At 57.8% G+C, this 25,663-nt stretch overlaps 1 protein-coding gene across 15 annotated transcripts in view; it reads left to right on the top strand.

The window, feature by feature from the left end:
* The window catches only part of DNM1 (dynamin 1), a 41,317-nt gene extending 16,049 nt beyond the window's left edge, over positions 1–25,268 (top strand). Inside the window, exons 8-23 of one of the 15 annotated variants that reach the window (XM_037153146.2) lie at positions 92–227; positions 396–463; positions 3,395–3,533; positions 8,264–8,350; positions 10,920–10,990; positions 11,163–11,214; positions 11,420–11,431; positions 13,326–13,439; positions 17,058–17,167; positions 17,966–18,077; positions 18,524–18,535; positions 18,911–19,081; positions 20,097–20,338; positions 20,699–20,914; positions 23,041–23,077; positions 24,000–25,268. In XM_037153146.2, the coding sequence (XP_037009041.1) occupies positions 92–227; positions 396–463; positions 3,395–3,533; positions 8,264–8,350; positions 10,920–10,990; positions 11,163–11,214; positions 11,420–11,431; positions 13,326–13,439; positions 17,058–17,167; positions 17,966–18,077; positions 18,524–18,535; positions 18,911–19,081; positions 20,097–20,338; positions 20,699–20,914; positions 23,041–23,062 (1,564 nt within the window). In that variant the 3' untranslated portion in view covers positions 23,063–23,077; positions 24,000–25,268. Of the gene's footprint in view, positions 1–91; positions 228–395; positions 464–1,616; positions 1,756–3,394; positions 3,534–8,263; positions 8,351–10,919; positions 10,991–11,162; positions 11,215–11,419; positions 11,432–13,325; positions 13,440–17,057; positions 17,168–17,965; positions 18,078–18,523; positions 18,536–18,910; positions 19,082–20,096; positions 20,339–20,698; positions 20,915–21,905; positions 21,908–23,040; positions 23,078–23,996 lie in introns of those variants that run through there. The other 14 variants (XM_037152930.2, XM_037153083.2, XM_037153000.2 and 11 more) reach the window with 14 other exon arrangements.
* Positions 25,269–25,663: the final 395 nt, after the last annotated feature.

The raw sequence follows: 25,663 nt of genomic DNA, 5'->3' as shown, positions 1-25,663 counted from the left end.
GCGCCCCCCTCAGCCACTCGGCACAGGGCTCTCCCGGGTCCCCTCCACTGGGCAGCCGCAGCCCCTCAGGCCATACCCCTCTCCCCACCAGGATGGTCCAGCAGTTTGCCGTGGACTTTGAGAAGCGTATTGAGGGCTCGGGGGACCAGATCGACACCTATGAACTGTCGGGGGGAGCCCGAATCAACCGCATCTTCCATGAGCGCTTCCCCTTTGAGCTGGTCAAGGTAGGACAGGCTCTGGGGAGTAGGAGGGTTCCGGACTACCCACCCGCGCCCCCAGGACTCTCCCTTGCCCCTGCGCCCAGCCCCGGGAGTGGGTTGGGCCCCATCATGACCTCCCCGAGAGTGGGGACAGGCCCTGACTGGCTGGCCACCTCTCACTCTCCTACACAGATGGAGTTTGACGAGAAGGAGCTCCGAAGGGAGATCAGCTATGCCATTAAGAATATCCATGGCATCAGGCACGTATTGGGACCGGGGAGGGGGCCCGACCGCAGAGGGCAGGGGGGTCTAGTGCAGGGGCGCAGGTTGTGGAGGAGGAGGAGCGAGCCTCCCTCGGGAAAGACCAGGAGCCCTGCTCCCCAGCCCCCTCAACCCCGACTTTGTGGCTCCCGGTTGGCACAGGCTCCTGCTGGGGTAGGTGGATGGGAGGCCCGAGCCACCCCCCTCCCTGCAGCCTGCTGCCCTGCTTTGCTGTCCTGGGATCAGGGCCCGGAGGCTGGAGGAGCTGGGCGGAGCCCAGGACACAGGTGGCCAGGCAGTGCCCACGGGGCCTGGGCTCCCTGCCCATCTCTAGGGTGAGACAGCTCCCCCAGATCTATCCAGGTGGCTGCATAAAGCTGTCCCAGCCACTGGGTAGGGCCTGGGGCAGAGCATCCAGGTATCGGTCTGTGTCCTTTTATGGTGGGATGGGGCCCCTCAACCCTCCGGACCCCCGGGCCCTCCACAGTCCCAAGGTCCCTAAGTGGGCCCATCCCCCACACTCCTCACCCCCTAGCCAGCCCCAAGGCCTGTAGAGCAGGAAGGGGGACTGAGAACTAGACTGTTCCTTAAAAGCTTAGACCCACTACAGGGACACAGATCTACACCCTGTGTTCTTTCAGCAAGAAAACGTAAAGCACCTGCCCTGTGCCAGGCAGCGAACCAGACCAGAATGCCCCTGCTTTCCTGCAGGTGCAATTCCAAGGTTTGGCATGGAATTTATGGACTGATAACTGCGTTGGCCGAGGCACAGGGAGAAAAAAAAACAAAAAACCTCTCCTAGTCTTAAAATAAAACGCTTTATTCCTGGAAAGGCTCTTAAAGAAATCCCATTTCAGCAGTTTTCAAACCATTTCTGGCCATAGAACCTTTAGTGTGAACAGGGTTTTAAGAGGAAGTGAGACATGAAAGCAGATATAAGCAGACCATGTCTTGTCCTGAAGAGCATTGATTGAAAGTCCTTCCGTATCCTCAGAGTCCCTGCCCATTTCACAGATGGGGACCCTGAAGCCCACAGAGGGGTAGTGGGACGACCCCGGGGGCAGAGCTCAGGGGCGTGGGGCGGGCCCTGGCCCCGCACTCCTGGCGGGCGCTGGCCTGTGACACTGCCCTTCTCCTGCTCCGGGCGTTCAGAACGGGGCTCTTTACCCCAGACATGGCCTTTGAGACCATTGTGAAAAAGCAGGTGAAGAAGATCCGAGAACCGTGTCTCAAGTGTGTGGACATGGTTATCTCGGAGCTAATCAGCACGGTTAGACAGTGCACCAAGAAGGTAACCCGGCGGCCCGCCGGCCCGCACCTCCGCCCGCCTCCTGCACTGCTGACAGGCGCCCCTTCCCCACGCCCCCCACTGTCTCCCCAGTAGCATGTACAGACCTCAGCGGGGTGGGACAGGCAGGCCACCGCAGACCAGGACAGGGGGACTCTCTGAGGGGGCCTCACCCACCCGCCTGGCCCCCAGGCCCAGGACACCAAGGGACTAGACGCTGGTAAGACAGGGATGATGGCGGCCATTGACCTAGAAAGCCCACCAAGAGCTCCCCCAGCTCAGGGAGAGTAGGGCTTGAGGTGACCCTGAGCCCCCTCTCTGCCCTCAGAGGTGGGTCATTTGGGGGGCTTCAGGGAGAAGTCTTAGGGAAGCCTTGGCCCTGGAGACAGGTGAGGGACAGGACATTTCTTGGGTGCTGCTCTAGGGGCCAGGATGGCCAGAGAGGTGCAGAGGACCCAGGTCTAGCAGATACCCTGGCCCCTCACTGTCCTTCATCCTCCCCATTCTCATGCCGCCCTCACCGAGGTCCCCCACTCGGGGCCCTCCCCTTCCCTTTCATCCGCCTCTCCTTCCAGAGACAGAGCCCTCTTCTGTCTGCTATGCCTTCTGAGCCTCGCAGAACCATGCAAGGAGGGCAGGGCAGGGAAGATGGTGCCCATTGCGCAGCAGGAAAACTGAGGCTCAGGAGACCGAGTGACTTGTCCGAGGTCATGTTAGCCAGGAGGTGGCAGAGCTGTTACTGGAAGCCAAGGCTTTGGACTCCAAGTCCAGGGCTCCTTTGACTCCGCCCCCCAGCCTCCCTTCTTTTCCTCTCCCCACTGCTGCCCCGGCCCCTCTCTATCACCACCTCCACTCTTTCTGTCTTTCCTCTTCTCTCTCTTCTGTCCTTCCAAGTCGAACTCCTCCAGACCTCTCTGGAGGGAAGGCAAAGGACTCCCCTTGAGGAGAAAGCAAAGGCAGGAGAAGAGCAGGGCGCTGGAGAGCGGAGGTCAGGCAGCTACCCTGCAGCTGCAGGGGGCACCATCTGCGCCTCGGTCTGTGCGCGTGGAGCCCCCTGCAGCTGCGCAGTGCACGCTGGGCAGCTGGATGCAGCCACCCTGGTGGAAGTAGGGAACTGCGCTGGGCTCTGGGGTCTGGGTGAAGTGAGCGCAAGAGGTGTCGGGAAACCTAGAATTGAGCAGAATGGGTGGGTGGTGCTCTGGCCTGAGGCAGCCCCTTAGGAGGACCCACGGCCATGACAAAGATGGCATTGGAGGAGAGAGAGAGGGCAGGCTCAGTGTAGCTGAGGAGCGAGGGGCCAAGCCCGGGTGAAATTTGAACTCAGTAAAGGGCCTTGTACAAAGCAGGGCGTTTGGTCCTTCAGCAGCACCCTCCCCCATACCCACAGAACCTGGGGGGTGCTCGGCAGCACCCGGGAGGTGCCAGCCCCGGGTGGTGGTAGGGAGGGCCGGGCTCCATGCTCATATTGTCTTCTGTTCTCTCTCTGTTTCTCTGTGTCGATGTCTCTCTCTCTTCCCCCATGCCTGCGCCATCCTCCACCCTGACCCCGGCCCTGCTTGGCTTTCACTCCCCTCCTTGTCCCCACCCACTCGCCCACCTGTGGCTACTCCTCCTCTTGTCCCCTCCTCTTCCCTGGGTGCAGGACGGGCCTCTTCACACCTGACCTCGCTTTTGAAGCCACAGTGAAAAAGCAGGTGCAGAAGCTCAAAGAGCCCAGTATCAAGTGTGTGGATATGGTAGTCAGTGAGCTCACGTCTACCATCAGAAAGTGTAGTGAAAAGGTATGGCAGCCGCCTGGGTGGGGCTGGGCCTGGCCATCCCTCCCACATGGCCATGGCCTCCCGTGGGCAGAGCTGTCTGCCGAGCAGGCCTGGCAGCCTCTTGGCCACCCACGTGGACGCCCACGCTGGCCAGGTGATTCCCGGCCCTGAACTTTCATGCCAATGTACAACCCTGGGTCTACTTACACTCACAGTCCCCTCTGGCCTCCATCTCTGCCAGAGGCTTTGCTCCAACCCAAGCATCCTCAGTGGCCCCTCCCACCACTAACAGTAACAGTGATGACAGTGATGGCTGCTCCTACATGCCAAGCCCTAGGCCGAGTGCCCTTGTAATCTGACTTAACAACCCTAAGAAGTGGTGGCATTATCCCCATTTTACAGATGACAAAACTGAGTCTCAGGGAAGAAAAGCAGAGTGGGTTTTAGATTAGGGAGGCTAAGGGAAGACATCAGGGATCAGGGCCCCCTGGGTCGGGGAGCTGTCCCAGTCCCGCAGAACCAATTTGCCTGAAAGCATGTTGGACTGCTCATTGGACGTTAATCCACACACTGGGCAGGGTCAGCCTCTTTTCGAGGCATCGGACCTTTTAGATGCCTTTTTCCCACTCGTCTGCTTTTGGGCATTTTGAAGATTTTTAGCCAGATTGTCTGAAGCAGTTCTTCCCGGGGAGTGCAGGGGTGTCAGTTGCCTGAGGGATCCTTTCCAGAATTCAAAGCCTCCCCCCCAACCCCCGTCCCAGCAAGAGGAACCAGGGTCTCTGGGGAAGAGCTCGGCCTCACCTGTGTGTGAAAAGACCCCTCCACTGGAGAGGTGCGGGCACACCTGCCTTAATTTCCAAAGTATCAGTGTCCGTGGCTCATACATGGCCAGTCACGTGCACCCCTTTCACAATGCTGTCTCCCTTTTGCCCAGTGTGCGCCCAATGGGGACAGACTGAGCAAATTAGCATCCACTCCGTGCCCACTGCAAGTGGAATAAAAGCCGGGCTGGACTCCCCCACTCACCAGTGCTGTGACCCCTGAGTCGCGATCCCACTGTACCACGGATCCTAGGCAAGACTGCCCTGGGAAAAGTTTTCACCAATTGAGATTTCTTCAAATCTTTTTTTCTATACATAGATTTGTTTGTTTTGTTATGCAATCACACTATGAATGTATTATCACCCTGCTTTTTTAAAAATCCTTTTTAAAAGATTTTTAGTTATTTTTAGAGAGGGGAGGGGAGAAAGAGAGGGAGAGAAACAATGTGTGGTTGCCTCTCACTCGCCCCCTACTGGGGACCTGGCCCACAACCCAGGCATGTGCCCTGGCTGGGAATTGAACCAGCGACCATCTGGTTCGCAGGCCGGCACTCAATCCACTGAGCCACACCAGCCAGGGCTCATCCTGCTTTTTCTCTTAAAAACATGAATTTCGGGGGGGGGGGGTTGTTAATTACAGCTGGCACTCAGTATTATTTTATATTAATCTCAGATGTACACCATAGTGGTTAGACATTTATATAATTTAGTGTAAAATTTTGGGAATAGCCCATGTGTCCATCCAGAAGAGACTGATTATATAAAGCATTACACAGACAATTCAAGGCGATACAGTCGTACCTTGGAGATGTCATGGCTTTGATTCCAGACCTCTGCTATGAAAGGAATCACAATAAAGCAAGTCACACAATTTTTTTTTTTTTGGTTTTCCAGTGCATATAAGTTGTATTTACTCTATACTGCAGTCTCTCAAGTGTACAACAGCATTTTGTCTAAAAAAAAGCAACGTACATACCTTCACTTTAAAATACTTTATTGCTAACACACGCTGACCATCCTCTGAGACTTCAGTGAGTCACAGTCTCTTTGTTGGTGGAGGGTCTTACCTTCCATTTTTAAAACCTGCAACATCAGCAAAGGGCAATAAAACAAAGCATGCCCACAGCTGCTTGAAGGTCAAGGCACATTCATCTCCTTTCCTATCTCCCTCCACAACGTGCTGAAGGGGAGGAGGAGGCAGATTTCAGAAAAGAATGTGTCCTGCTTAGGGGGGAAATGTATATGAACGATAAAGTCCCAAAGACATATTCACCAAAATGCTAACTATTACTTTAAGAGAGAGCAAGAACATAGGAATTTTTCCATTTTATTGCACAAGTTTTAATCACTTTCAAATTTTTTATGGTGAGTCTGTATGATTTTTGTGAACTGAAAAAAATGATCAACAGAAAATTTCAAAAGGAAATCGCTGAAATTATTTTTTAAGAGTTCCACCTTTTGGCTTATTTCACACATACAAATTATTTTTTCTTTATGTGGCAAAATTCAGCTATCTTTGTCCTTTTTTCCTCCCCCTTCCCCAAATGTCCAGCGCCTGCCAGAGAAAAATAGTCAACTGTAATTATTCCTGGGCCTGCTGGGATCAGTTTTCCCCTCTGGACAGAATCCGGAGTGTCGGGCGTGTGGCGTGCTGCTCCGTCCGCACAACCACCCTCCGAGGGAAGGCGCCACTACTGCCACTTTTTCCACAGGGACGGGCGGAGGCTCCGAGAGCTCCAGCCTCTGCTCTGAGGAGCGTGGGCGGGACAGGCGCTGGCTGGCTTTGAACCAGAGCCGTGTGACTCCAGGGCCTGTGCCTGACCACTTACTGGTGGGCTCCAGCTCACTACCCGTCTCAGCCAAGGTCTGAGAGAGCAAAGTTCCATTTCAGAAACTGGCTAAAAGTTCTGGGAATGCTCAGAGGCCGTCAGAATGGAAAAAGATGCTCAGAAGGAATGGAGAGCTTCTCAAGGGGGCTGAGGCTGCCCTGCGTGTGTGACACGTGGAAAACTTGACGAATGTGACAACCAGGCGGCTAGTGGGAGAACTGGTCATGCTCTTTGGCAAACTGCTCCCTCCTCCTCCCTCCCTGCCCACCCTCTCCCTTCCCCTGCAGCCCCACCCTGCAAGGGGACACTCGGGACCACCCCAGAGGACGCCTTCTGGTGGTGGGGACTCAGTCCCAAATCTCCGCTCCAACTTGGAGACTTCCTTCCGGAAGGAATGGGAACCACTCCTTGAGCCTCGTGGGGCAGCAGGTTCCAATGGGCCTCCCCATGGGGTTGTTTTTAAGCCTTTGGTCTCAGGCTGCCCCTCCCCCAGATGCCCCTGGCCTTGGCCACGTCAGGCACTGGGCAGGTGGGGTGGGAGGATGCGACAGCTCACATCTGCGTCCCCGGGCTGGCACCCAGGGCGCTGCTTCCTCCCCCATCGTCCTTCCCCTCCCAGTGTCCCCACACGTCTCCTTGGCCTCCATCTTGCCCTCAGAATCGGTACCTGTGACCTAGTCGTGCTAACCTGCGGCTCTCTTCCCACCTAGGGGGATCCACCTGAGTGGCCTAGCCCAGGGACAAACAGCGGTTCTAGCTTTGCCCCATTTGGGTCCCACATGGCCACTGAGGGGGAATGCAGACCGGACATCCCTGTGGGTGGGCTCCCACCCTCAACAGCTCAGCGAGTCTCCCTCCCTGAGGAGTTGCTAGCTCACGAGTCAGAGGGCACAGGAGCCTCCTTGGCCAGGAGGGCAAAGACCTCCACCCTCCATACATCCCACATCCCTGCGGCACGCCCTCTCTGAACTCTGGTGGTGCACCTGGCCCTGCCCCCACCTTCAGGGCAATTAGAATACAGTTTGCTGAGGGAAGGTGACAGGGAGGCCCCTGATCCAGCTCCTGGGTGGTCAGGGCAGGCTTTTGGATGGAGGTGGCATCCAACAGTGACTTTAAGGAGGAGGTGTCACCCTGGGCTTTGTCTGCAGTCCAGCTGAGCTGAGGGCGGAGTCCACAGACAGAGTGGGAAGGCTTGGAGCAAGTTTTCCTCCAGCCTCAGTTGATAAAAACTGGGAGGCAGTGGGTGTTGCTGAGCTCCTGACCCCAGAGGAGCCAAGTAGAGACAGGTCGGCTGGCCAGCTCGGAGCCAGACAGATGTGGCTGGAGATGACGGTGCCAGTCCCCAGCCTGCACAGAGGGGCAAACTGGGTGGGTTCCACCGAGAGGGCCAGGGGCCCAACCAGGCCCCCGCGGGGTACTGCTCATGCTGCTGGCACCCCGCTCTGCATGCCCCCCACCACGTGCCCTCGCATGCCCACGTCTGTGGCTCCCGCATGTCCTCTGTGTGACTGCTGGCTTCCCCTGCCTCAAAGCTCTGACAAGGAGCATTGCCTGTCCCCAGCCTGATTCAGGAGGCCAATCGGCACCTTGGGCCCTGCCCTCCCCAGATTCTTCCTGGATAGGAATGTCCTGCCTGACTCCCCACCTGACTGTCCCTCCAAGCCTTTGGGCAAGGGGGAGCCCTGAGGGTCAGGGAGAGCTTTGGGAGCTAACAGGCCACCAAGCCAAGGCCTCAGTGGAATGTCTGTTTTCAAGACGGCTGCCACCAAGCCGGCGCCAAGGAGCAAGCGGATTCCCGTGGCATTTCTGCCCACGGACCGCCCTCCCACCCCTGGTTGCCTAGATAGGACAGTCAGTGAAGAAGGCCTGAAACCAGGAGACCCTTGAATTGCCATTCGGGACCCATTCTTGGAGGAAAGGGGTGGCCATGGCTGGGTGCCATCAGCTTCCTGGGACCCCAGATCTCTCTGCCCCCCCACCCCTCGGGCATCCTGTGGGTGCCTCCCCCCCCACGCCTGGACCCCTGGGCTCTGTGGGGTTGGGGTGTTTCCTGCCCGTGCCCCCTGTGTACGTGGCTCTCTCCCCTCCCGCCCTCCCCCAGCTCCAGCAGTACCCCCGGCTGCGAGAGGAGATGGAACGGATTGTGACCACCCACATCCGGGAGCGTGAGGGCCGCACCAAGGAGCAGGTGAGCCCGCGCCCCCATTCCCGGGGGGCGTCCGTCCCGGGCTCTCTCCCTTCTTCCCATTTTGTCTCTCCTGTGTCAGCCGTACTTTCTGTCCTCCTACCAAATCTCTGCTTCTCTCTCTCTTTTATTGTGGGAAAATTCACACACACATGCACCCCCCCAGACTTTACTGTGCAGCCCGGTGGCATTAAATCACACACACAGTGGTGCAGTCACCACCACCATCCCTTCCCGGAAGTTTTCATCTTCCCAGAATGAACTTCTGTCCCCGTTAAATACTGACTCCCCGTTCCCCTGACCCCTGACCCCCGGGGCCACCATCCTACTTCCTCTTTCTGTGCCTGTGACAACCCTAGGGACCTCATATAAGTGATCGCGTGCGAAATTTGTCCTTTTGTGTCTGGCCGACTTCACTCATCATCACGTCCTCCAGTTCCCCCACGTGGTGGATATGCCCGCACTTCCTGCTGAAGGCTGAATGGGGCCCCGTGTGCACCCCATTTTGTTCGTCCGTTTGGGCTGTTTCCACCTTTTGGCTGTTGCAGATAATTCCCCTATGAACACAGGTGTACAAGTATCACCTTCCAGACCCTGCTCTCAATTCTTGTGCGTCTATACCTAGAAATGCAATTGCTGGATCATATGGTCATTCTATGTAATCCTGTGCAGGTTAAGTTTTTTAAATCGACTTTAGAGAAAGAGGGAGGGAGAGAGAAACACTGATGTGAGAGAGACGCATCGATCGCTTGCCTCTTGCACACACCCCAGCCAGTGACTGAACTTGAAACCCAGGCATGTGCCCTGACCCGGAATCAAACCCGTGACCTTACAGTCTACGGGACGATGCTCCAACCAACTGAGCCGTGGGCTGCATGGTCATTGTCTGAGTAACCACCACACTGATTTCCAAGGACAGCTGCACCATTTTCCATCCCCACCATCTGCCCCTGAACTTCCCAGCAGTCTATCCTCTGGTCACCTCTTTTTGGGCCTCTCTCTCTGTTTGCTGTTTCTCTGAGTCCCCTGTACCTGTCATAGCCACGCCTCTTCCTTTTATGTAGTCATTAATCAAAAATTCACTCTGTCACAAACATGTTGCCGGCCGCTGCATCTGCGCTGGGAGGGGCAGAGGCGAGCGGGCCCTCCTCACAGCCCACGTGGGGCTCGCAGACCAGTCCCCTTTCCTCGCCCATCTCCCCTCCTTCTGTTCAAGCCCACCCCTGGCTACCACTTCCCAATTTCTGTCCTTACACATCCCCTTGCCACAACTGCACTGCCCCCAATCACTCCCATTTTTGTTTTTGATGTTGTTTGTGAATTCTCATGGATCGCACCCTGACCGATGGGGCTCAGTTGGTTGGGTGTGGTCCCACAATGTGAAAGGTCACCGTTCGATTCTCTCCCTCTTTCTCCTTCCCTCCCCTGAAAATAAATAAGTAAAGTCTTGAAAAATTCTTATTGATCTCTTTTTAATTACAAAACTGATAAATGCTCCATAAAATATTCAGTTAGTATTGACGTGATTGAAGTACAAGTAAGTGACCCTCTGTCGCTGCCGCCCGCCCCCGGCTGCCCCTTCCAGGAATTTTTCCTTCACACACAGATTCCAGATTCCACCCACATCTTAGCCCCATTCCTGTCACATGTGTGTCATGCCTTCTTCTCTGAAGACAATCATCGGCGCTCACATCCGTCGGCTGATCACCCGTTACCCCTCAGACATGTCACCTGCCCCTGTCGTGTGTCTTCCCCACGGTGGGGTCAGGCAGAAACGAGTCCTCTGGGGACCCTCAGGCTTGGTGAGGCCAGGCCCCAGGTTCGCAGGAAGCGGGGGGCCCTGGGTCCGAGGCCTGCAGGCCGCATCCGAGGCGTCACACTCACCATGACTCTCAACCACTTGCAAAGAGGGTCTGCCGGCGCCGGGACCTCGAGACTGTCCCCATTCCTGGAGCAGCTTTATGGTTTAGGGGCACCACCATCTCATTCCCCTTTCAGTGGCCCTTGGCTCGTTCCCCATTTTTCTCCAGGACCAACCGCACCACACTGAGCTCCCTGGCACATACACCTTTGCTCACTGATGTGTTTGTGTGATACGGTTCTAGAAGTGAGAATGTGCGTTTTAATGTTGTTAAACTTTACCAAATTGCCCTCCAAGAATTTGATATCAACTTGCATATCACAACAGTATATGATATTAGCAGTATATGAGAGAATTCATCCTCTTTCAAGTTATGCCCACTGGTCATTGTGAGTATTTAGTAGTAAGTTGGTGGATTTAAAAGGGTCTCGTGGTTTTAACTTGCATTTCTTTATTAATGAGGATGAGGTCTGTATCCTACTGGCCATGTACATTTCTTCTATGAACCCATTCATGTTCTTTGACTGTTTTGACTTGTGTTTCTTGGGAAGGAACTCTTTATTTATTACATACACTCGTGTGTATGCCTATATTCATTTATTATAGACTGTGGATTAATTTTGTTATGGATCCTCTATGTGCTATAAGTATTTCATACGTTTTGAAACTTGGGTGTTTTCCACCTGCCTCCTGACCTCTGTGTCCTTGAAGGTCATGCTCCTCATCGATATTGAGCTGGCGTACATGAACACCAACCACGAGGACTTCATCGGCTTTGCCAAGTGAGTGCTCCTTGGGCAGAGAAGGTGACACCACGTGTGTGTGTGTGTGTGTGGTGGGGGGGGAGGATCCAGGTCAGGGTTGACCCTCTGGGTTTGGTGCCCACTGAGCAGTGGCAATGGAGCTGGGCCTCTTGAAAGGAGAAGTTCTGAGACCGTCCTCTCTCTCCCATAGTGCTCAGCAGAGGAGCAACCAGATGAACAAGAAGAAGACTTCAGGCAACCAGGTGAGTGAGCCCCGGTGCCCCAGCCCGAGGGATGAAGGGTGCCAGATGGATGCCAAGCTCTGAGAGCCTCGTCCCCCGAGGGGAAGGGTCTCACGGGGGCCAGGGAGCCTGCCAGCTGCCAGCCACCAGCCTCCCACCCTGCCTCAGTAATCCTCTCTCCTCTCTCCCAATGCTTCTCGTGGTTGCTATGGTTACCTCTTTACAGGATGAGATTCTGGTGAGTACCAGGACTGGGGCTCTTGGCTTGTGTAGTGAGGGGGAGGAAGGGACTCACTGCAGTGGGGATGGGCAAGAGGGTGCCTCTGGCTTGAGCTGCTTGCATGCACTGTCAGGCCAGAGGCCAGGCCTGTCCGCAGGCAGAGTCCCATCAACCTGTCCGCCAGTGCGCACAAGCTAAGCACTGCCTCAGCCAGAGGCAGACCATGCGGGCTGGGGTGGGCAAAAATGCCTGGCAGGGGCCTGGCACTGAGTAGGTGCTCCTTAAACATCTGTTAGGTGAATGGGTGTCTGGATGGATGGATGGGTTTTTAAGCTTTCCTGGCACCCAGTAGGTGCTCAGTAGAATAAAGTAATCCATGAGTGGAGTAACCCAGGGCAGTTTGGTTCAGTAAGCACTCACTGGCGCCTGCACTGTGCTGGCCGCTGGAGAGGAGTCATGCCCTGGCCCTGCATCTTGGAGACCTAGGCCTACAGGCATGGCCCAGGAAGAGTGGCAGGGGGGAGTGGGAGGGGCTCTGGAGGGGTTTTGGATGAGCGGGGAGGAGGGCGGGGCTGGGGGTGGCCAAGGGAGGACGACGGGTGCAGATCGATCGGGCCAGCAGCAGGGTGGCGGGCCCGCTGGTCAGGCTCTGAGATGCGGACTGCTGGGCTGTGGTGCTCGGACCCGTTTCCAAAGACGGTGGCAAGAAACTGAAGGAATCCTCATTGGACTGGGACGGGGTGGGAGAGGCGCTACAGGGCACCAGGCTGCTGTGTCTCTGTTAATGGCTCAGCTACTGGTCCACCATGTGACTCGGGTTCCTGGGGAAGCCAGCGAGGGTTAAGGAGGACTTCGAGGGTCTCAGAAGCAGGCCTGGCCCCAGGCTCCTTGGGCCTTCTCTGGGCGCCCAGAAGAGAAGACCAGGGAGGCCAGGGCTAAGGGGGCGGGGAAGACGCAGTTCCCGGCTCCTCTGCATCCAGCCAGGTCTGGGCCGTGGCTCTGCCCTTGGAGCACAGTCCAAGGGCCCTGGTGTGTGGCGATGGCTCAGGACAGTCCTGGGAACAGCTTCTTCCTGCTGGGAAAAGGCACCTTTTCCTGCTACTTTGAGGTTTCCCCCCCGCCCCAATTCCCCGACACCTGTGTCTGGGGCCTGGCGCCAAAGATTCTTCGAACTCCACTATTGCAGCCTTGCGTATTCATGCCACAGGTGTTTACTGGTCGCCTCTGCCTGTTGAGCGCTCTGTGAGGTGCTGGGATGCGACAGGGAAGGGAGTCCACAATTTAGCACGGGAGGCTGACATGAACAGATACACACACACACACATTAATTCAAAATACCAGTCACTGTCAGAGAAGACTCAAGAGAGTGATAAAATATTATAATGGAGGTCCTGACTTCTGGGGGGGGGAGGGGCCACCTGAGAATGTGACTTCTGAGCCAAGGCCCAGAGGGTGAGTGGGAATTTGCCGGGCAGACAGGAGGGGAAGTGTTTCTAGGCAGAGGCAACAGCAGCATGTGCAAAGTCCCTGAGGTCAGAGACAAGACTTAGAATCAATCAGATCTGAAGCTGAAAAGGCGCTCAGAGTGGTCTTGCCCAGTTGGCCACCTAAGCTCTCCTTGCATACTTTTAGTGGTGGGGAGCTCATCCCTTACCAAGGCCACCAGTCCCCTACACAGACGGCTCTGGCTGTCAGAAGGCTGTTTGTCCTGAGCAGATTTCTGCCTTCCTCTGTCTTCCAACCTTTTCACTTGTGATTCAAACCAGGACAGGTCTGGCCCCCACCCTCCCTGACCAGCCAGGCCTCCAAGAGCAGGGAGAGGAGCGGGCTTTTCAGTGCCTCTCTTTGCCTACCCGGTCCTCCATGGGGAAGCCTGGTCTCTGCCCACTGACCGCGTGCCCCTGCCCTCCAGGTCATCCGGAAGGGCTGGCTGACCATCAACAATATTGGCATTATGAAGGGAGGCTCCAAGGAGTATTGGTTTGTGCTGACCGCCGAGAATCTGTCCTGGTACAAGGATGACGAGGTGAGTGGAGGAACACCGGTCATCAAGGAGTTGGGTTGGTGGCCTGTGTTAGCTCAGGCCCTACTGCTGGCTTGGTGTGGCCTGGACCACCCAGCAGGGTTTAAAAAAATAAAAGCTACCGAAGGTCCTTGGGCGGAGGTGGGCTGCGAGGATCAGGGCAGGCAGTCCTGCGGGCTCACGCAGGCTGGGCAGAGGAGCTGGCCTGGCTGGACTGGGGAGCTCGGGGCTGCGCACCATCAAGAGGGTGGGCACGGGTGCCCGGCACCCCCAGCCCGCCGGCCCTGCGGCCTTCCTGTCTTCCTGCTCCAGGGCGTGCCGCCTCTTCTGTGGCCCCCACAGGCCCGTGACACACAGAGTCCAGCTGCCAGACACCCTGTTAACCCCTGCACTCCAGTCCCCGGGTTCCCCCGTCCAAGGGAGATGTTTGGAGAGCCCCCAGGCCGAGGGGCCAAAAGTGATGGGGTCCCGCAGAGGCCCCTCCCTGCCCAGTGGGGCGCGTAGACCCCCGCCCCGCCCCACTCCCTCCCTCCCTGGCTGCTGGTCTCCTTTAAGAATGAGTCTATTTGGCTTCTACATCTGGATTCCAGAGGTGACCAGAGAGAGCGGGGAGGGCTGGGGGGGCTTGTGGTAATGAATTCCAGCTGGCCACAGTATGGGGGAAGGGACCCTCTTCTTCCTGAGGTTGCTCCTGGGGGAGAGGGTGCTCTCACCTCGAGACGGGGAAGTGAGGCTCAAGGTGGGGCCTGGCGACTTTGGTTTCCCAGCCCCCCACCTCGATCTCTGCCCCTCCAAGTCGCCCTGGGCAGGCCCCCACTCCACCTTGGGCGGGGCCCCCTGTCAGCACTGGCGGGGGCGCCCGGCCATCTGGACCTCATTACCTCAACCCTGGCCTCTCCCTGAGCACAGGGGCCCCTGCAAGGGATGGAGTGTGAGGTGGCGTGGCAGGCGGGTGAGGGGCGTCACTTCCTGCTCTGTCACTCAGGCCATGGGCTGGGGGGGTGCCCACTGTGGGCCCCTTAGCGTACAGTGTGACCTGGGGCTGGCTGACTGCACCGTAGGTGGGGACAGGGTACCCGGGAAGGGCCCCTCACCTCATGCCTGGGGGGTCGTTTTTGAGCTTTGCATGTACACTGGAGTTTAGTTGTGCGGAAGCTGGCCCCGAGCGTAGGCGGGGAGTGGGCGTGGGTGTGGGAGCCAGCACTGGGCTGTTGTGTGGGGGTGTTTGCAGGAGAGAGTTCGGGATGTGAGCATCTAGGTATGTTCCGTATAGGAGGCTCTCGTGTGCACTTGGGGGCAGGCTCTGTGTGCCTGAAGCATGACCGACGTGTGTGCTGCGCTCAGTGTGTCCGGGTGTGCGTGGGGGGGGTTGGGCAAGCAGGCTGAGGAAGGAAGATGTGTGTGCAATATTTGAGAATAGGTGTGTATTTCATGTGTATGTATTTAGGGTGTAAGGGGGGTGGGAGTGCGCTCACTCGTGTGTGCGCTTGCGATGTGTGTGTGTGCTTGGGGCTTAGATGTGTGATTTGAAGTGCAGGTTTGGGGACGTGTGTGCCTGAGTTGTGGGGTACATGTGTCGAGGTGAGGCGGTGTGTGTGTGTATTGCATGTGATGGAATTTTGCACTAGAGCATCTGGGGACATGGAGGTGGCCCCGGCCGAGGGGGAGGGTAATCTGTCCCCAGGCTTCCCCCAGCCACCAGCCCTCTGGTCTCTGGGATTGGGGCGACCCTCTGGGCAGACAGCCACCCACATCCCCGGTCCTCATTAACTGCCCCCATCTTCTCCATCTCCTCTCACCCCCCATCGACACCCCCAGCCCGTGTCCCAGTAGGGCGGCACCCCAGCCCTCTGCACCTCCTCCCAGCCCACCCCATGCCCCCGTGCCCCCTGCCCCAGCTCCAGGCTCCAGCTCGGGGGTGGCAGATGTCGGTCCAGCTCTCCAGCGGCGCCGAGGGTCTAACCCAGCCAGCCTAACCAATGTGCAGACTACTGTACAATTTGGGAGTCCTGAACAGATAGTCTAAACACTGGGTAGACGGAGTGGACGTGTCCTCCGGTCCGTCCGGACGGCAGTGTCCGTTGTCTGGTGGGAGTTTCGGCCCCATCTCCTGGAGATCCAAGGCTCCCGTCCCCAGCCCAGCCAGCCCCAGGTCCCCTCTCTGCTCCCGGCTCCCCTTCTGCCTCCTTTGACGTGGCAGGGGTGAGCAGGAGCTGTGTGGGGAGGGAGGGGCCTGGGGAGGGGGCCGGCCAGCAGGAAGGGAGGGGTGGGGGGAGGAGGCCACTCCTGCTTAGTGTCCAACCCCAGCACACAGGGCGGTGGCAGCAGGGCCTCCCTCGAACACTTCCAGATGTTCCCTGGCCTCATGTGCAACTTCCTTCTCTCCTCCCCCAGCCGCCCTCTGCAGCTCCCGGCCACCCGCCACTCGCCTGGCATAAAGAGGGCTTTATGTGGCTGGACAGGCCAGGCGAGTGCAGGGGGCAGAGGGAGGTGGGCAGGATGATGCCAGGACAGGGAGCAGGGTTCTCCTAAACCCAGCCCCCCACCTGAGATATATGTGAGGCTCCTGCTCAAGTCCTGGGTCCCTAAGACCCACACGGAGCACCTCTGCCCCCTCCCCAGCGTGGGCCCTGTGGCACTGGGTGGGCACGGCAGTCACACACAACAGAAACCTCTCTCCTGCTCCCAGAGCCCCATCCTGGGGTCCACCCTCCCGAAACCTGAGCCCCTCCCCTTGACACGGCAGCCTACAGATATGTAGGCTTGCACACGTGTGCACCCAGGGCTGGCACCCACACGCCCACCCCCAGTCCCACCTCCCAGCCTGTTACACAAAACCGCGTGCATGTGAACATGTGAACCCACAGTCCACGTGCCCCAGGTACGTTCATGCAAACACAGAGATGTTTACAGTTGCCACGCACATCTACCAAAGTGTGCACACATCCTCATGGGCACACAAACGTGCTCACATGGACACTCAGCTCTGCTGGGTACCTCCTCAGACACACAAGTTCACACTCACACATCTGTGCAACAAAGACTCATGGGCACGTACACATAGTGGTGACAGGATATGTGTTTGGGCTTGTATGTGTTTGCACACACACAACCACACACATCTGCACACAGACTCACCATCTCCAGGCCTGTGCTATGTGCTGATTGCTAACACATGGGCGTCTGGGGGGAGTGGGCTGAGCCAGCCCTTTGAAGCGAGGGGCTGGCGGCCCCCCTTCCTGTCTCTAGTCAGGAAATGAAGTCAGAGGCTTATCCAAAGCAGGCCCAGCAGCCAGGCCAAGGGCGACGAGAGAGGCTCCAGGAGGGGAATTGAGGGGGTTGGAAGGGTCCCTGGGTTGGGGCTGGGCTGGCTTGCCTCCAGGCCTTTCTTGGGGCAGGATGTGGAAGCCACCCTCAGCCTTGCCACCCTTGGCCCTGGGGCTCCGGCAGGTATGCAGAGGTGCCCAGCAGGCCCTGCGCCCAGGCAGTCCGAGGGAGCTGGTGCCAGAAGCCCAGGGCCACTGTGAGGATCCACAGCCCCAGGCCCCTCAGTGCAGAGGCCCGTAGGGAGTGAGGTGTAGCAGAACACAGCGCCAACCTCACCCATGGCTCTCCCTGCAGGAGAAGGAGAAGAAATACATGCTGTCCGTGGACAACCTGAAGCTGCGAGACGTAGAGAAGGGCTTCATGTCGAGCAAGCACATCTTCGCCCTGTTTAACACGGAGCAGAGGTGCCTGCCCGCCCCCGCGCCAGGGTTGTGGGGCCCCAAACCTCCCCCGCTGAGGAGAAATGGGGCACACAGATTCAGAAAGGAGAGGGCCCTGCCCAAGCCCCATAGCAAGTCATCCATTTGGCAAATATTTACGGGACCCCTACTGTGCGCTCAGCATCAAGTCAAGACCTTCCCAGCCACCCACCCTCCCTCCCCCTTCTCCTTCCTTCCTGCCTCCTCCCCACCCCCACCCCCATCTTTCCAGTCACTTGGTTAGTGCCTGCTCTGCATAAGACACTGCCAGGCACTGGGGACAAAAAAGAGCCCCAGTCAGACCCAGTCCCCTTCTCATGTTGGTAAGTGTCTGGGGGCCAGTGTCAGTACCAGGCATCTCACCCCCAACACAGGGCTGATTCTAGTGGGCTTTCTCCTACTCGGAGATGAGGGTTCAGGATAGCTGCCACTGAGGGAGTCCCCAGAGTGCCAGGGACAGAGCCAGTCCCACGCCAGGGGCTGCCCTGTCCCAGATGCCCTCGTACAAGGGCTCGATCCCTTTCTAACTGAGCATGTTCCTGCTCGTTACACTGAATCCTTGCAAGGACTCTAGGAGGCGGGAATTATTATTGTTAACCTATCTTCCAAATGAGGAAACTGAGGCTTGAAGAGAGGAAGGGACTTGCCCAGGGTCACCCAGCTGGGAAACGAGAAAGCCAGTACTGGACCCCAGGCGTGATGACCCCAGTCCCTGCGTGCCCCACACCACTAAGGTCAATGGGCTTCGCCCCGTCTCCCCTCACCACCTGCCCCATCTTGCAGGAATGTGTACAAGGATTACCGGCAGCTGGAACTGGCCTGCGAGACACAGGAGGAGGTGGATAGCTGGAAGGCCTCTTTCCTGAGGGCTGGAGTGTACCCTGAGCGTGTTGGGGTGAGTAGCAGGCCAGGGAGGGGAGGGGCCAGCTGCTTATAATAGGGGTCTGGGGTCCCATCCTCAGTGACACCAAATAATGCCACATTTCAGAGCCTTCACTGAGCACAAAAGTAACAGACCTCCTCCCTGTCCCTGTGCTGGGGCGGGACCAGTGTTGAGCCTTCCTCCCACCCTCCAATAGCAGTTTCATGTCCACTCCTCTGCCACAGATGGCATTCGCTGCATCCCTGTCATATGATGGTGGTTTTGGGGGACTGCCTCCTCCTTTTACTCCTCTGCCACTGTGGCGGTGTCTGGAGTTGCCTGAGTTGGGGTACAGTGCCCTGGGTTCACTCAATTCCCCCTTTTTCTGCTGTGTATCTGCTTTTGCTCTGCCTGCTGGTGCCGGCCGCTGTGGCAATGCTGGTGTGGTGACCTCTATGACCTTGGTGTGGGCCTCCCAGGACAAGGAGAAGGTGAGTGTGCCCCTCCGGTGCCCTCTCCCATGCATCTTCAGCCTGGCACCACCTCTGGCCAGATCCTTAGAATTGAGAGGGGACCTTAGAGATGTCCTTTCCTAATTTATAGACTGGGAAACAGGCAAATTCTAGGCCCTAGAATCAGAGACAAGATATGATTAAACCAGGGTCTGGAGTCCTGAGAGGTCCTGGGATGGGCAAAGCCCGGAGACCCAGAGCGTATGGAGGAGCTGGTGTGCGTGTATCCAGCTGGTGGCCAGTTGCTTCTCTCTGTGCCTCAGCGTTTCAGGCACCCTTGGAGGGGACGGGCTGGTGCCTGGAACCTGGCTCCCAGGACCCAGCCACCCTGACACTCTCTGTCTCCAATGACAGGCCAGCGAGACCGAGGAGAACGGCTCGGACAGCTTCATGCACTCCATGGACCCACAGCTGGAGCGGCAAGTGGAGACCATCCGGAACCTGGTAGACTCGTACATGGCCATTGTCAACAAGACCGTGCGTGACCTTATGCCTAAGACCATCATGCATCTGATGATCAACAATGTGGGTGCACCCCTGTGGGCGGGGTGGGCGAGTGCTCTTGTGGGACCACAGAGGTGGGCGGCCAGGTTGGCTAAAGGAAGCATGGGTCAGGCCAGTGGGACCAGGTCTAGGGAGGGCGGCCTGGGTCCAGACCACAACCATCTAATAGAAAAACATATAATGTGGTTTCATATATTATTTTGTAGATTCACATACTCAGATTGTTTCAGACATGCTAGAAAGTTTCACAAAAGGGGCTCAGAATCTCTGTTTTACCAGAACACCCAGGTCACGTTTTGACATGCACACTCCACAGAACCACTAACAGTTTGAATCCTGGCTTTGCCTCAGATTCCCTGTGTGACTTTAAGCCAAGCAAACTACCCTCTCTGAGCCTGTTTCCTCATATGTAAAATATGGATAATAATAGAGTTGAGGAATAAATTAATATACAGTGTATAGCAACACACTACCAAGCACATAGAAGGTGCTCAACATATATTTGAATACTGAATACATAAGATAGGCCTATGGCATTAAAAAAAAAAACCTCAGCATCTCTCCATGAATGTCCCAGAGCCTAGGCCAGGTGACCCACCCCTTCCCTACACACCAAGACTCACATTTCCCCCAGTCCAGGCATATAGTCACAACCCGTTACTCGAAGGCTCCGAAAATTTTAAACTGTCTTCCTTATTTTGGTCCGGCGGAGCATGCGGGTCCTTGGAAAGAAGGGGTTTAACTAACACATTTTACAGATGAGGAAACGGGCTGAAAAAAGCTGAGGAAGGGGGTGTCGTAGATGTGCGGTAGTCCCTGAGCTACTCTCAGAGCTGTGACCTTGAACAGGTCAATTTTCCTCTCTGGACCATCAGAGAAAAGGGCAAGGGGCAGGGGAGATCTCTGAGTTTAGACAAACCCCTCCCTGCCCCGAAGCTTCCGGTCCAGCTCAGGGTCCCAGCGGGGCCCTGCGGGTGGAGCAGGCAGACAGGCGTCAGGTCCCAGCCCTCTCCTCTCTTCACCTGCTGGCACGCAGACCAAGGAATTCATCTTCTCGGAGCTGCTGGCCAACCTGTACTCATGCGGGGACCAGAACACACTGATGGAAGAGTCGGCCGAGCAAGCGCAGCGGCGGGACGAGATGCTGCGCATGTACCACGCGCTGAAGGAGGCTCTCAGCATCATTGGCGACATCAACACGACCACTGTCAGCACGCCCATGCCCCCTCCCGTGGACGACTCCTGGCTGCAGGTGCAGAGTGTACCGGCTGGACGCAGGTACCAGGGCCGGCCCCCACGGCCCCAAAGCCCCCCAGTCCGGGGCCCGTGGGTGGAGGGCCGGGACCGGGCAGTGGCGCGCCCGCGTCACCGGGGCAGCTCCCACTTGGAGCGAGGGGCGGATCTTAGAGAGGGCGGGGCTTGTTGCTGGGCGGGGCTTGCCATGGAGCGCTGGCTGCGGAGCTTTGTGGAGCTGGAAAATTGGAGCCACCTGGGGCGTGGCCTAAACTCCTGCGATCACCTGGGGCGGGGCTTTGCGCTCTTGAGTGTGGCCTGCGCTTGGATGGGCGGGGGCTTCGGAGTGGGGCGGAGCCGCTCATCTTTTTCCTCGCCTTGTCCTTCGCTTCCTGTCGCCCTCAGGTCACCCACGTCCAGCCCAACGCCGCAGCGCCGAGCCCCCGCCGTGCCCCCAGCCCGGCCCGGGTCGCGGGGCCCTGCTCCTGGGCCTCCGCCTGCTGGGTCCGCCCTGGGGGCGGCGCCCCCCGTGCCCTCCAGGCCGGGGGCTTCCCCTGACCCCTTCGGCCCTCCCCCACAGGTGCCCTCGCGCCCCAACCGTGCCCCGCCTGGGGTCCCCAGGTGAGTAGATGCTGAAAGCGGCGGAAGAGACCGCTGGGCGGGCGTGGCCGGGAGGGAGATGGGGGCTGACTCTGCAGCATCGGCCTTCGCAGCCAGAACTGGCCCTCTTCATCCAAGGCACTCGTGGGTGCCAGAACCACGGGAGGTGTGGCGGAGGGCTGGCGGAGCCTGCTCCCCAAGGAGCGCTGAGTCCCAGAGGTTGTCGTTTCTGGGAAGGGCATCGTGGGGCTCATTCTACCTGTCCCTCTCTTTCAAGCACTTACTTGCATGGCGCTTCCCTCCTTTTTCACTCTTCCCACACATTGCATTCCTCCTTTCCCCTTCTCCGTATGTCCTCTTCTCTCACCCAGTCCCCAGGGAGCCTCCCTTAGGTCAGAGGATCTGAATCCAGATTCTCATCGGACGTGTAGATGTTGCTCACTTACGCTCGGGGCTACCCTGATGCCCCCACTTCCCAGGCCCAACTCTTTTGAGCTGTCCCAGGAGAGTGTCCCACCTCTGACCCACAGGACAGAGGCCAGGCGGTGACTGTGACCAGCAAGGTGTGTGATGTGTGTGTGGGCGTGCACACAGGTGTGAGTGTAAGAATGGCACCCAGGCTAAGGGTAGGACATAGAGCAGCTGTACAAGGGTCTGGGAGCCATGGGGCAGTCTGGCGGCTTTCTTCCTTTCCCCACCTCTGGCCCTACTTGTCCTGGGCCAGCATGGCGAGGGTGGGGCAGGAGGGATTGAAGGCTGCCCCTTTCACTGAGCTTCCCAGGCAAAAGGATTCTACTTCATCCCTTGGCTTTGCCTTCTTGATCCATGGCCCTCTTTTAAAGAAGCTCACTCTGACACCTAACAGCCTGCCCTGTGCCCACTGGACATATTCTCTGAGGAAAGACACATCAGACCAGTAGCATCTATTCATGTTTTCAGGTGGCTGCAGGGCAGGGCCATGGGTCTAGACTCCATGGCCCAAACTGAAGCCGAGATGGGGCTTGCCATACAGTAGTCTACCGGCCAAAGCAGATGGGGTAAGGCAGGCAGCACGGTGTTGATCGAGAGCACTGGCCGGGGTTCAGAGCGTCGGGTTCACCCTGCCCTGTGGACAAGTCACTTTCCCTCCCGGGGCCTCAGTTTCCCGTCTGCAGAACGGTGACTAACATCCTGCCTACCCACAGGGGTGGGGGGGGGCGGTCAAGGGAGACAGCGGCTAGAGCAGTGCTGCATTCATTGCACATGTGGCCCTGGGGGCCCTTGGCTGACTTCCAGCCTCGGTTCAGATTCTTAAGGGTCTTTGACATGCCCTGGTCTATGCTGAGGTCTGACATGTGGGAACGGCAAGATGTGGCGTCCGCTCTAACTCCAGTTTTGCCAACACACCGGAAACACTTGGCAAATCATGGCCCTGCCTTGGGGAAGAGAGCAGCCTGGGGGCAGCTGGACTTCAGTGAATCTAGGTGCTGACTGAGATGAGGCTCAGGTGGCGAGGCGCTGGGAGGCATTGGAGTAGGGAGCGGCAGTGTGGGCGAAGGTTCGGTGTAGGAGGCATTAAGGAGAGCCGCTGGCTAGAGCAGAGTGCAGGTAGAGTGAGGAAGAATAAGCAGGGGTTGCCCTAGGTACAGTGGCACAGACTGGGGGACCCTCAAAGTCCACAGAAAAGTTGGACTTACTGGGATTCAATGACAGGGGCAATAGGGAGCCATGGAAGGCTCTTGGGCAGAGAAATGACAGCTGGACCCTACGAAAGCCAAACCTGTTTCTTACGGAGATTTGCAGGTGGCCCTCTGAGCACGCCAGGCATGAGTGTGCAGGGAGCTGGTGCAAATGCCTCCTGTATGCGGGCAAGCTTCTGTGTTGTGACTCAGGCCACGCGTGTGCTTCAGTGTGCCTAGTGGCTGCATGCCCCAGGTCCGTGCTGCACGTGCCAGCCAGCGGGGTGCTGGGCAGTGGGAGGTGGGAGAGGTGTATGTGTGTTGTTTGTGGGCATGTGTGTCAGCGTGAGCATGCAGGGCCATGGGCCTTCACAGCATGTGTGTGCACGCCCGGACGTGTGCGTGTGTGTGCGTGTCCCCGTCCCCCACTTCCAGGCCTGCCCTGTCTGTGCGTGTGAACTGCCATGTTGATTTCGTGCTGTCTTTCAGAATCACTATCAGTGACCCCTGAGGAGCGTCATCCACGGTAGGTACTTGCCTCTCTGGCTGCCGCATGAAAGGTGTGTCTGTCCCCTGCTGCACCAGCTCCGCACTGGAGGGGCGCACCTAGGACCTCAGGGCCAGGCTCTCCTCCACTCCCTTCTATAGCTCCAGACTTATTCTGTCCTCTTTCTGTCCTTGCCGCCAGTTGGCTCTGTCACCTCCCTTCTCAGTGAGCCTCGGGACTCAGTGCCACTGCTCAGGATCTCCATGGCTGAGCCTGGGGAGCTCTTGGGACAGGCTCCGCACCCAAGCTGGTAGACATGGGTGCTCTGCAGAGCTGTCGGAGGGCAGAGGGCCCGGGGTTATGGAGTAGGACCAGGGAGCTTGGAGGGGGTTGTATGGCCTGGACTCAAGCAGCCAGAGGACTCGGAACTTGACCCTGGAGGTGCCATACTCATTCCTCAATCTGAGCCGTGCTGCCGGGGCAGGACAGGCGGCTCGCAGCCTTGGAGCTCTAGGAACTGAATCCACCATAGGGCAGAGGAGGTCGGAGTCCCACCTCTACTGAGCAGTGACATGGGGCAAAATCTCTCACTGTGATGATTTCCGAAAGCCTGAGGGTCCCAGCCACACCGTCAGCCCAGAACACACCTCACAGGCGAGGCAGGGTTCCACAGGCCCTTCCCCGATCTCCTTGGCATTGTCACGGCTGCTAGTGCACGACAGTAGGCAGCTCACTCGGCCCCAGATGAGGCACCACAGCCAGCCTCTGGGCTCATAGACCTGGGCCTGTTGCTCCTGGAGGTGGCCCACATGTTCCAGCCAAGGGGATGACAGTGTCTGCTGACCTGGGCAAGTCAGCTTCTCTGAGTTGCATCCCAGCTGGGCTGCAGAACTCGCCCAGCGAACTCACCCTCCACTCTACCCCTGCCACTGACTCTCATTCCTCTGCTTTTCCCCAGCAGGAAGGGCCCTGCCTCACCTACGCGACCTGCGGTCCCCCGACCAGCTGAGGCTCCCCTCTTAGACTTATAAGCCTGTGGCCACTGGCATCCAGCTGCCTGTCCTCCCTGCCTCCCCGGGGGGTCCCTTCAGAGGACTCCTGGGCCTTCTGACCACACAGAGGAGCCTCCAGTGCTCCCTCCAGCCGTCCTTTTAGCTCTGTCCTCCTGGTTCAAACGGTGTTCTTTCTCCTGTCCTTTCCATCAGGTCTGGTGGCACTTGCTTGGGGCTCACAGCCCCGTACTCTCTGAGGCTAGCAGTGGCCTGGGCCAGTGGGTCGAAAGATACAGGGGCCATAGACAGGGGAAGCCAGAGGGGGCTGATCATGTGTCTGGAGCTGTGGGTGCACTGCCTGGTGGTGTGTGAGAGACCGGCGTGTGTGGCAGGGGGAGGGCCGCCTGGGCCTCCAGCCCAGGCTCCACCCCAGACCTCCCTGACGCCTCGGGCCCTGCCCACCTCCAGTTCCTCCCCCCACCTTTGCCTTCTTGTCTCTCTCCTCCACCTTCACCTGCATCTTCTCCCCTGCCCTCCCCTCATGCCCCCGCTGGGCTCGGCTGCCCTTGCCTTACCAGTTCTCTCCCTCCTCTCTCCTGTTCTCTCTCTGCTTCCTCTCCAACTGCCAGCCGATCGGGTCAGGCAAGTCCATCCCGTCCTGAGAGCCCCAGGCCCCCCTTCGACCTCTAGCCAGACCCCTTCTCTTCCTCGGAGACCTCCCTTTCCACGCCTGCCTGGACGGCTGCTCTGTGACGTGACAGTGGCTCCCAAAGCCTCCCCTCCATCTGTGACTTAGTCTATTGTAGTGGTGAGCTGACACACCCAGCGTGACGTTGGTGAAACTTGTGCCCCTCTGTGGTATTTCTCCTGCCCTGTTCTATAAATATCTATAAATACTTATATATATATATACATATATATACACACACACACACACATACACACACACAAATATATATGGCTGCCACAGCCTCACCCCTTGTGCTGGGAACTACCGTGCTTGTCCTTGAGGAGTCTTGTGGCCCAACTGCAAGGAAACGCTGTCACCCTATCATCCTCCTCCAAAGCGTGCCACCTCCAATGAGCTTCCCTGTCATGCCGGCCCGTGGACAGCCACCCCCTCGGCCCCTGCCCACCCTTCCCCCTTGTGTGTGGGGGGCTGTACTGGCAGCTGCGTGGTTCTCTGACCGCTATCAGTCTTGCTGTCTCTCGGCTGAGAATAAAACCCATTTCTGGATGATGGGGAACCGTGTGCTCTGCTGGCTTGTGTTCTCTGTGTCACTCGGGGAGATGAAGGTTCAAATGCTGGGGTGCACAGGAGGGTGAAGGGCCCAGCCTGTGCTAGGTCCTGTAAGGAATGGTGGACGAGGCCCCATCCTTTCCAAGGCCTCCCTGGAGCGCACCTGGAGGTTCACAGTTCATCCTGTGACTGCTGCTCTGACCACTAGGGGGCAGGAGCACGGTCTCAGGCTGGAGGGTGGATGGGGGGTGTGGGCAGACCCTGTGGACAGAACAAACAGGCCACCAGAGGGCAGGCTTGTGGAATGGAAACCACCTGGCCTGGAAGCCAGCTCTCTTGGGTGGTGGCACCCTGCTTTCCCACCCAGAATTAAATCAGGCTTCTGAGTCTGTC

The sequence above is a fragment of the Artibeus jamaicensis genome, unplaced genomic scaffold, assembly GCF_021234435.1.
Source record: "Artibeus jamaicensis isolate MK-2021 breed Jamaican fruit bat unplaced genomic scaffold, CSHL_Jam_final contig_471, whole genome shotgun sequence".
In the NCBI taxonomy this organism is placed as follows: Eukaryota; Metazoa; Chordata; class Mammalia; order Chiroptera; family Phyllostomidae; genus Artibeus; species Artibeus jamaicensis.
Note: the sequence above shows the minus strand (reverse complement) of the source record. Positions and strands in the feature narration are given on the sequence as shown.